Below are 10,135 nucleotides of genomic sequence, written 5' to 3'. Positions count from 1 at the left end.
TGAGCCACCACGCCCGGCCTGACAGATGATTCTTAAATATTTATTTGTAAATGTGTTCTTCTTAAACATATTCAGTGAACATTCTTATAAACCTAACAAACATTTTAGCTTTTCATAATGGGATTTTTCAGTTTATATGGATTTCTGTCCAATTATTTTAAGAGTTGTTTCCTCTTTGGCCAACATTCATATATTTAGATTATTTCACAACTTTCTTGTAGTATATTTACTTGTTTGCCAATTCTTCTAATTATTTATCAAATATACAGCAATTTGTATTAAATAGGATGGTTTCAAGCACTTTTGAAATTTCTGCAGTTTTGTTTGGTTTTCGTGGCAACATTATATGAAAGATTTATTTTTTCAAAAGCTATGGGGTACCTTGTCTTCTTAAGAAAAGATTTATCATTCTGAAAAGTATTTTTATATGTTTGATTAAAATTTTAACATAATGCCATTACCTCAAATCTCACATTCATATATTTGAAATTTTCAGAAAAAGAGTAAGAACATCAGCAAGAAACACCAAGATTTTATATGTTTTAAATATAAAATTGCAGCAGTTAAGCCATTTGAACATTGATGAAAAGATAGTAAAAGTGCCTAAAGAGTTACAGTAATTTTAAATGATACAAAAGAATGCAAAGGTTGCAAGAGAATTCTGAAGTGGTCAAAATTATACCATCAAGTATTAAATACCGAAATTAAAAAAATGAATTTCTAAGACTGAAAAAACAAGGTTAATACATTTATTCATATGTTCATAATAAAAGTCAGTATACTAAATAAATTCAAGTAATTAACATATCCATCAAAAGAACGGTGGCTAACTGGTTTCCTTAGATACACAGCTTTAAAAAACCTGCCACAACCCAACCACCCAGCTAAGGCTCCCTCCAAACTGAGGTCTTGGGTACTTTGCAAAGTGATGGAAGCTAGAGTGAGGAGGTTGACCAGAGTACACTCAGATGAAATCAAGTTTGAAATAGCTCACTGAGCTAGGGCAGAAGAAGTTAAACACACTGTTACATATCTATGTGTGCATGTATGTATATGTACATGTATGTATTAACTTATGCCAAGCCTTGTTCTAAAAAGGATTCTAGGGACTAAGAAAGATACTCCTGGATAAAAGGAATTTACAATATTTTATATAAGACACAAGGTTAAGGTGAGAGAAGGAAAGTAAGGTTGTAACAAGAGGTACATTCATACATAAAATATATGCTATGCAATAATTTCTATTTATTAGAATTAAGTGGCATATTTACAGGTTTAGTTTATAGTTCACAGCATGTGAGAAGGAAAAACACATGAAGTTGCTCAGAAGGACAGGAGTCCCTGAGGCTGAGGCAGGGCCATGCTGTATAAAGGCCCTCGTCCAGCAGGATCATGAGTGGCCTCCTCCACAATAAGCAGGAGAAAGCACAGCTCTGGGTTTCACTGGGCAAGTTAATATGTGGTCTCTCACCAACAGCTAATGGTTTCATGACAAGAAACTACCCAATGAAAGCAATTCTGCTAGAAGAAGGGAGGCTGAAGCTGGGATGGAGATGAGACAGTATGATCCATGCACATTGTGACTCCCTGATGCTCTGGCTTAAACTGGAGGCAGAATTTAGTGTATCCGGCCTTAGAATACTGCACATCATTCAAGCAATGATGCACAAAGTGGATTCATGATTATGCATTTAACGTAGGTTGGAAACATGGGGAAATATTCTCCCAGATTTATTGTAAGTTCCGTTATTGAGTACCACAAATGTTGGAAAAAATGTCCACTAAATGAATGTAACTTTTTTCTTTTCTCTTTTAAAAAACAAACAAACAAACAAACAAAAAACATATGAGTAGATGCCAACCACCGGCCCCTCAGCCCCATCACCAATCCTGATGTCCAGGTCACCTAGGACGATTACGGGGACTGCAACGGCCTACTTGAACTGATTAATTGTTAACACGCAGTACCTTCAAAATTGATCGATGGAAGAACAGAGCCAGGAGCTGGATGAGGTCATAAAGGACATAACCTTCCTTCTTCTCCACCCCTATGATGTTTGGGGGGTGGTACGGTTTATCTTTGTTCACCTCCGCGTTCTTATTCCAGGGAAAGAACCCAAATTGGAAGAAATACTTGACTACAATTGCCACCTACACACAGATGACAGAAATTTAAAAAATTACTCCTTCTTTTAGGAATAGCTATACCTGTACATGGGAAAGAGCAATACGACAATTAAGAAAGAGACCCGCATTTCACAGTTTTGATGGTAGGAAAGCACATAATTATGTGGAATAGTAAAGTATCACATTCTCGCAGACTCTTGACTTCACAACAGAAGCAGTGCCTGACTGTCACAGCGTCTTCCACTGTAGGTCTAGCAAGGCCAGTCGGATGCCTCAGGCCCCTGCTTTGATTGGTCATTTCCTCTTCTTTTGAGGTGTTGGCATTTATACTGATTTAATTAGATATTGATGTAATTACACAGCTATTAAATATGTTACTTAGGGAAACCTGAACAGAACATACTCATATCTTTCTAGTTTCTGTACTTCTTTAATTTGCAATCTATAGATGCGTATCACGTGGTTATGATGTATGCAGTTTTCACTTTCCTCCATCATATCTGTGTGCCACGTTAGTCTGGGAGCTACTGGAAAACAGAAATGCGTATTTGCTGTCTATTCATCTTTGTATTCTGGTGTGTAGCAGGGTTCTTGGTTTCTGACATGTGGTTTGTATTATAGAGCAAAGCAACATCAAGAATTCCCACTTACTTCAGTCCTCAGTGCAACGTGACAAGAAAAGGGAGAGCCTCAACTTAACTTATATAGAAACATTTTATTTTTTTTAGAGATGAGGTCTCAATCTGTTGCTCACGGTGGAGTGCAGTGGCACAATCACAACTCACTGCAGCCTCCAACTCCTGGGTGCAATCCTCCCACCTCTGCCTCCCAAGTAGCTTGGACGACAGGTGTCTGTACACCATGCCTGCCTCATGTTTTTCATTTTTTTGTAGAAATGGGGTCTCTCTATGTTGCCCAGGCTTGTCTTGAACTCCTGGCCTCAAGTATCCTCCTGCCTTGGCCTCTTGAAGTGCTGGGGCTATAGCCAGAAATATTTTATTTTTAAGGTGAAAGCTATACAAGACTCTCTTGTTCACTTTTCCACATTCTTGGCACTTCCTCTTACTTCAGCCCTAGGTAAGAAAGGGAATCTGATAAATGTGCTCACATTGTTATAGACTGGCACCCATTCTCTAAACAGGCAGTCATTTACATCCTGAAGTGATGTTACCCTTTATTTTCCTTATGGAAGTAAGATGCATGCTATCAATACTTTAAACTAAATACTTTTGAGATGCTTTACTGTATAGCTTTGTTTTAATTTTGCTACTGACTTACTTATAACCTACAAAACTTCTAGGCCTTGGGTGTGCATCCAGCATGAGCACTGTCACTGAAGAAGTAATTACAGCACTGCTGAAAGTGAAAACTTTTCCTTACAAGTCAGGGAAGAAAATCCGTCTCTTCGCAAACCTGAGAACACAAAGCACCATGGTCGTCCAGGCACCATGAATATCGAGCTTTTTTGTTGTTTAAGTCCCTGTATGGTTTTCGTGGGCATTCGTGATCCTGTCTATGTTGAACAGGTCAGGACAGAAAGCAGGAACATAAGAGTGAGCAGAAGGCTCCTCATACCCCACGTGGGATGAAACGGGCTGGCGTCCACCCTTCAGATGCTAAGTGGGTGCTTATGCAATTTTGTGTTGCGACGTATGGATATTTGCTTTTGCGTTTAAAAATGAAAAGTATGTATGATATATTCAACCTATGTCCAAAGTGCCAGACGGTATCATTTAACACAGGGTCCATTCACTGAACCCCCGTGAAGCCAGGCATTGTGCTGGACTCTGCAGAAGCCTGTTAGCATCTCCGCGGTTAATATTGTAGGTCAGGCAACCGGGCTTCAAAAGTGTCCCCACCCCTCACCAGTTGGGCAACTTTGGCCATTTAATCTCACTGATGCTGTGTCCTTATCTGTGAAATGGGAATGATGCCAGTACGCACCGTATGTGAGGTGTGAAGTGTGAAAAGATTTTTAGAATTGTCAGTGCTAGGTAACTGTTGTGCTGACGATTTGTGCATCTAAGAATGTCTATGGAACTGCACGTTCCATGTGAAACTGGGATCGGGGCAGGCCCACCTCGAGGGCACAGGGACACAAGGTATGCTTGTCCTTGCATAGCCGCCTGAAGCCATCCACAGGGGTCTGCGCCCAGGCCTACCTCGGTATAGACAATGGCCATCATCCAGAAGCGGCGGCTGGGCCTGGGGACGGACAGCATGGCCCAGAGGAAGATGAGGATGGGAAGCAGGAGCGTGATCATGGAGGCAGAGACCATGTGGTTGAGGATGATCACGAAGTAGCACACCATCTCCGAGCGGGCCACCAGGGTATTGTACATGGCATAGAAGAGCAGCAGAAATCGGGGCTGCCCTACGTAGAATTTTTCTGACTCTTCAAGCTCATCATCGTGAAACATCCTGTTAAAGTAAACCACATGATAATATGTCAATCTTTTTTTTTGAGATGCAGTTTTGCTCTCGTTGCCCAGGCTGGTGTGCAATGGCATGATCTTGGCTCACCGCAGCCTCTGCCTCCCAGGCTCAAGCAATTCTCCTGCTTCAGCCTCCAGAGTACCTGGGATTACAGGTGCCCACCACCACGCACAGCTAATTTTTTCTTTTTTGTATTTTTAGTAGAGAGGGGGTTTCGCTATGTTGGCCAGGCTGGCCTTGAACTCCTAACCTCAGGTGATCCACCTGCCTCAGCCTCCCAAAGTGCTGGGATTACAGGCGTGAGCCACCATGCCCGGCCATGCTTGTCTTTTTTTTTTTTTTTTTTTTTGAGACGGAGTCTCGCTGTCACCCAGGCTGGAGTGCAGTGGCCGGATCTCAGCTCACTGCAACCTCCGCCTCCCAGGTTCACGCCATTCTCCTGCCTCAGCCTCCCGAGTAGCTGGGACTATAGGCGCCCACCACGTCGCCCGGCTAGTTTTTTGTATTTTTAAGTAGAGACAGGGTTTCACCGTGTTAGCCAGGATGGTCTCGATCTCCTGACCTCGTGATCCGCCCGTCTCGGCCTCCCAAAGTGCTGGGATTACAGGCTTGAGCCACTGCACCCGGCCGCTTGTCTTTACTTTCTCCAAATTACTGATTTTCATTTAGCACCATCCTCCCTGCTGTGTACCCCACTTCCTATGTCCCCGTTTTTCCTTCAGAGACAACCTAATATCAGACTTTATGATAGAAAGAAACGTCCACACAAGGCTCTGGGTTTTGCTGGTTCTAGAACCAGTCATGGAGTTTACTTTGTACTTGCAATGCAAGGAGTCTTGGAATTGTCTGTCTCCTCTCAGTGTCTAGGTGAACTTCTTTTCTTTATATGAATTTTTCCGTATACAGAATGAGGGCGTATATTTAAGTGGCGATTCGGGATACGTGTCTGACCTGCTCCCTGGACCCTTACTTGTTCAGCAGCAGCTCGCTGGCCGTCAGCTCGTGCGTCAGGGGAGGTAAGATGCTGGACCCCAGCTTGTCGGTGCGGCTGTCGTCCGGGCTGACTGCCATGTGGTTCTTGCCTGCAGAGTCGTCCTGCGAGCCGAAGGACAGATGCTCGAAGCTCACAGCCTTGCTGTAGGAGGGTGGGGCCTCCACGTCCCCGTCCAAGGTGGAGAACTGTGTCAGCTCTTCCTCTGGGGTGAGGCTGGCCTCCTCAGCACCCATGGCTCCCGCATCGTACCCGGCAGCCTCGTACTCCTTGGCCTCCCTGGGCTCAGACACCGTGCTCCCTGCCTCCTCCTCCTGCTCAGCCTCCACCTCCTCAATGGTCTCAGTGGTCCCCTGGCGTGAGTACAGCATGGTGCACTGCGTGGGCTCGCTGTTGGGAGAAAGGGTGGACACGGAGCCCGTCTTAGCATCCACACTCCTGAGGCTCTTTCCCATTCCTGAGAGACCTCATTAGAACTCCTAAGGAAATGCCCCAGTTTTTCCCCCTGCATTCCATCTGCTTTGTTCCTTTGGTATAATCATTCCTGTTCTGCAGACACTGCAAACAGCAGCCTCTCCAATGCAAATGTTGACAGTGCACACACACAGTTTAGAACCAGAGCCAGTCACATGGCTCTCAAAGAGCAGAACCCGCCGCCGTAACAAGTGTGGTGTATCTGGATTCACAGCCTCCGGTTCCAGAGTCTGTTTCCGTATCAACAAAGTACAGTTTACCCACTGCTCTGTCTGCTTCCAGGGGGGCATCCCTGGAGGGGAGAAGCTCTGAAGGTTTTGACCAAGAGCTAAGTCTTAGCAAATAGCTATTCTACCCTGCATCCTGCACAACAGACCCACCCAGACCATAAGGGGGGAATGGGAATGATTACATATTGGCTACACTGGACAGCTGTGTGCTTGATAAAACATGCCAGCCTTCTTTCATGTTTATTCTTCCTGCTTTTCCATCCTTTGCCTTTTTTGCATTTCTGTGCATCCCGTCTGTGGAATCGCCACCCTCGTCCCAGCTCTCTGCACTGTGCCCAGGGCTTCCCCTTCCCCACGGGACTCCAGCCACTCTCTCCCCACACAAGCTCTCCTCGGCCCTTCTCCCTTCCAGCTGCCCACTCCACCCCAGGGCGCGCTTCTGTTCTTTCCCCCCGACAACTTTACTTATTTTCTCCTACCAGTTCCTCTTTGAGTGCTCCTTTTCCAGAAGCCTCTCTACTCTTATCCTCACTTCCCGCCTTTGGCGTTCTGTTCTTTTTTCTCGTATCCTTTGTCTCCTTCTTTTGTTCCTATATTCTTTTAACTTTCCCTGTCAGGTCCATGCAGACAAGGTTGGCCAATGACAAGAGGGCAGCCAGTGACATTCATGGCTTGCTCTGCCTCAGACACATCCAGCCATGGAGGGGAGAGGGGCAACATCCACCTGGAGACTGGGAATCTGCCTTGGATGTGGGAGGATGTGTTAGACTCTGAAATATGTACTCTTATCTGAATGGTATGTGTGACCACCTGGGTTCCATAAACACTGAGATTCTCACATGCATAGACTGTACCCATGTTTCTTGTCACAGACACCAGTATGGACATATGGATGAGTGAACGAATGGATGAACCTTGGCACAGCCGTTCACAGCATCCTGTGACTGAAGAACCAGACGGGCCTGAGCTTTTGATGCCTGCTCAGGTGTTCAGAATGCCCAGGGCTGTGTCCTTGAGTGCACACATCATGGAGGGGCTGCTGAAATGCCAGGCCAAACCCGATTTTTGCTAAGACTTACCTCAATTTAGATACACCTCCTAGGAAGGCCATGCCATTGACCCATTGCCCAGGGAACTTCCAGACTACTGGAGCCAACCCCACACCAGGTCTCACGGCTATTAAGACTGTCATCAATCCTAATCATGCTCGCTTTGGTTTGGATCTCCTGTGGCATCAAGGGGCGGAGAGTACCTTCAGAGGTCAAGAAAATGGGCTGGCATGGCAGACACATGACCGCCAGAGGACTTTGTCAAATGGCCAAGGCATTCCCATCAATGCCAGTGCCAGCGTACTGCAGGGCTGCACAGAGATACACAGCTGCCAGAGAAAAGAAGATGCCCTCTGACTTGCCACCGTGAGCAGTCAAAATGTAACTTGTTTTGGATTGGGCTGTTTTCATGTTAGGAGAAGCACAGTGTAGCTGCTGAGTTCAGTGTCTCCCCTGACCATCCTAAGGCAATTCAAAAAGAGTTTCCGGGTTGTATGCCAATAATTTTATTTCTAAATGAATACTGTTTTAGGGTAGGATTTCAGAGAACTTAAGCCACAGTAATTTTTTCCCCAAAATAAAAGTTATAGGCTACAAAGGTGATGCACTCTGCTGCATAATATTCTTTTTAAAAACCAATGGTAAACTATACTCTGACTTTTATGTCAATTAGGCAGATAACATGCAGACTTATTCAATATTCACTGAAAATGACTACCTATGACAGATTTTAAATTTTTTTTCCTACTGCATGCATCTTTTGATTAAATGATGAGAAGAAGTTTTCTGCCTTTGCAAACAGAGTTCCCCCTTTGAGTAGTGCCCACAGAAGCTCTAAATCATGGAGGAAACATGCGTATGTCTCTGAAAATGGAAAGTGTGAAATACTGAAAACATGGAGAAAAATGTTTGTGATAAGGATTTTTAAAGAAACTCCTAACAGACAAAAACTAAAGAGCGGTTAGTTTAATATAATGCTGTCCTGAGAACAATTACGTCTCAGAGAGGGCAGTGGTTATGCTTCTGTTAGTCATGCAGATTCTTAAAATAAAAATGAAATAAAAACATACGTCACAAGAACTTATATTTGCAATGACATAAAGGGGAGAAGAGGTGATTAAAAGGACAGAACAAAGCATGCACAAGTTAAGCACCTTGATGCTAAACTGCCACTGTCAGCTGATGAGGAGGACATATCCATGCTGAGCATTTTACGGAGCCTAGGCCGAGCACGCTCACTTGTTTTAGGAATCTCTTGTCCATCTAAATCATCAAGGGTGGACTGCCTTGAGAACAGCATGGTGGCTTCAGTGTAGCAGCTAGCAGCGCAAACAGTTACAGAAACACAGTGTTAACACACCAAGTTGTACACATCGGGTTACACACGGATCGACCGACCAACACACTGCCATGCAGCAAACCACACATGACACCAACACCACCGACAAGGAGGGCCACCGCAGCGGGGCTCGGGCACGGGGAAGGACCTGTGTGCACGACCTGGAAACACACGAGTACTGGATTTTAAAAAACATATTGGCTAGTGACACATTACAAAATGGCACTCTCTGGGTGGGACTAAGAAATAGAAAAATGACGAGTCCCAATATTTTTCTCACAAAGTGTAATGTACGTAATTATAACTTCGTAACAGAGGGCTTTTTTAAACGAAAGAAAATATGCTTTATTTGGAGCTTGCAGTCCTGAGTTAAGAGCATTTATTAATCAATTTGCTTAAAAAGAAATAACTGCTCATATAGAATTTACATAAAATATTTCAATCTTTTTTTTTTCTTTCTAAAACACAATCTTCAAAATTAGAGAGGGGAAACTCAGGAATGACAACAAACTGAATTTTGCACCCCATTTTTGGAGTGATATTCAGTTAAGGCAAATGAGATGCTCTGCATGTAGTTGGGATGCTGGTTTAATATGCAGTGGATATAAACCAACATCAGAAATAAAATAAAAGGCTGTAAAGGAAAGAACAAAGGAACTTGAGCAATGGCAGGGTCATTTTGTCTGTTAACTTTTCATTTTGCCTAATTTTTCTTCTGGATCATGTTTTAGGGCTTGGTGGATGCCATGATGGAGAGAACCCACTGCCTAAAATCCTCATCTCCTGGTACCCAATGGAGCAGTGACTGGCGAGGGAGGATGGCAGATCCAGGCCTAGGATGCTTGCTGGGTGAGGATGCTCATGAGAGGAAGCACACAGAGGTGTGACACAGGCATCGTTTCAGTTCCCACACATGGTTCAACCCCAAAGAGGGGCAGATAGCCCAAAGATCCTCTAGAGAAAGCAACCGGAATACTTATCTTCCAACTTGAGTGCTCATGGGCTGGCTGACCCAGGGAACAGAAACAGACCCTTAGAAATACAGGATGCCTGATTTCCAGGCTGAACGTGGTAGGCTGAATACTGTCATCAAGTGAACTCACTAGGAGAGTACTAGGTGCCTGGCCTGCACAGCCATATACTGTCAGTCAAGGATCCTGAGGCAGGATGGATGACGATCAGGATGCAGTGACCACTGCAAGCCTGGGAGGAGCGAATTTGAGTTATTCACTCATGGAACCTGTTAAAAGTTTTTCAGGTCCATGTGCTGGAGCACAAGCCATAACTGCTCCCGTGGGGCTGGCCATGGGGCTGTGCATGTCACAGCTATGTGGCCAAGATGGGGCAGGCAGTGAGGGCGATAAGCCTGTGAGCAACAAAAATACTCTCTAGGCCGGGCGCGGTGGCTCAAGCCTGTAATCCCAGCACTTTGGGAGGCCGAGACGGGTGGATCACGAGGTCAGGAGATCGAGACCATCCTGAGATACAC

General features: G+C 44.7%; 1 protein-coding gene across 1 annotated transcript in view; it reads right to left on the bottom strand.

Annotated features, from left to right (window-relative positions):
* Positions 1–10,135, bottom strand: part of LOC105507912 (piezo-type mechanosensitive ion channel component 2) — a 102,985-nt gene that overhangs the window by 25,659 nt on the left and 67,191 nt on the right. The window contains exons 20-22 of the mRNA XM_011936619.1: positions 5,534–5,944; positions 4,290–4,548; positions 1,969–2,151 (exon numbers count right to left, since the gene is read on the bottom strand). Coding sequence (XP_011792009.1) covers positions 1,969–2,151; positions 4,290–4,548; positions 5,534–5,944 — 853 coding nt within the window. The remainder of the gene's footprint in view (positions 1–1,968; positions 2,152–4,289; positions 4,549–5,533; positions 5,945–10,135) is intronic.

Source organism: Colobus angolensis, unplaced genomic scaffold, assembly GCF_000951035.1.
Source record: "Colobus angolensis palliatus isolate OR3802 unplaced genomic scaffold, Cang.pa_1.0 Scaffold155, whole genome shotgun sequence".
NCBI classification, from domain to species: Eukaryota; Metazoa; Chordata; class Mammalia; order Primates; family Cercopithecidae; genus Colobus; species Colobus angolensis.
The sequence above is the reverse complement of the archived record's forward strand: the minus strand, read 5'-3'. Positions and strand labels throughout refer to the sequence as shown.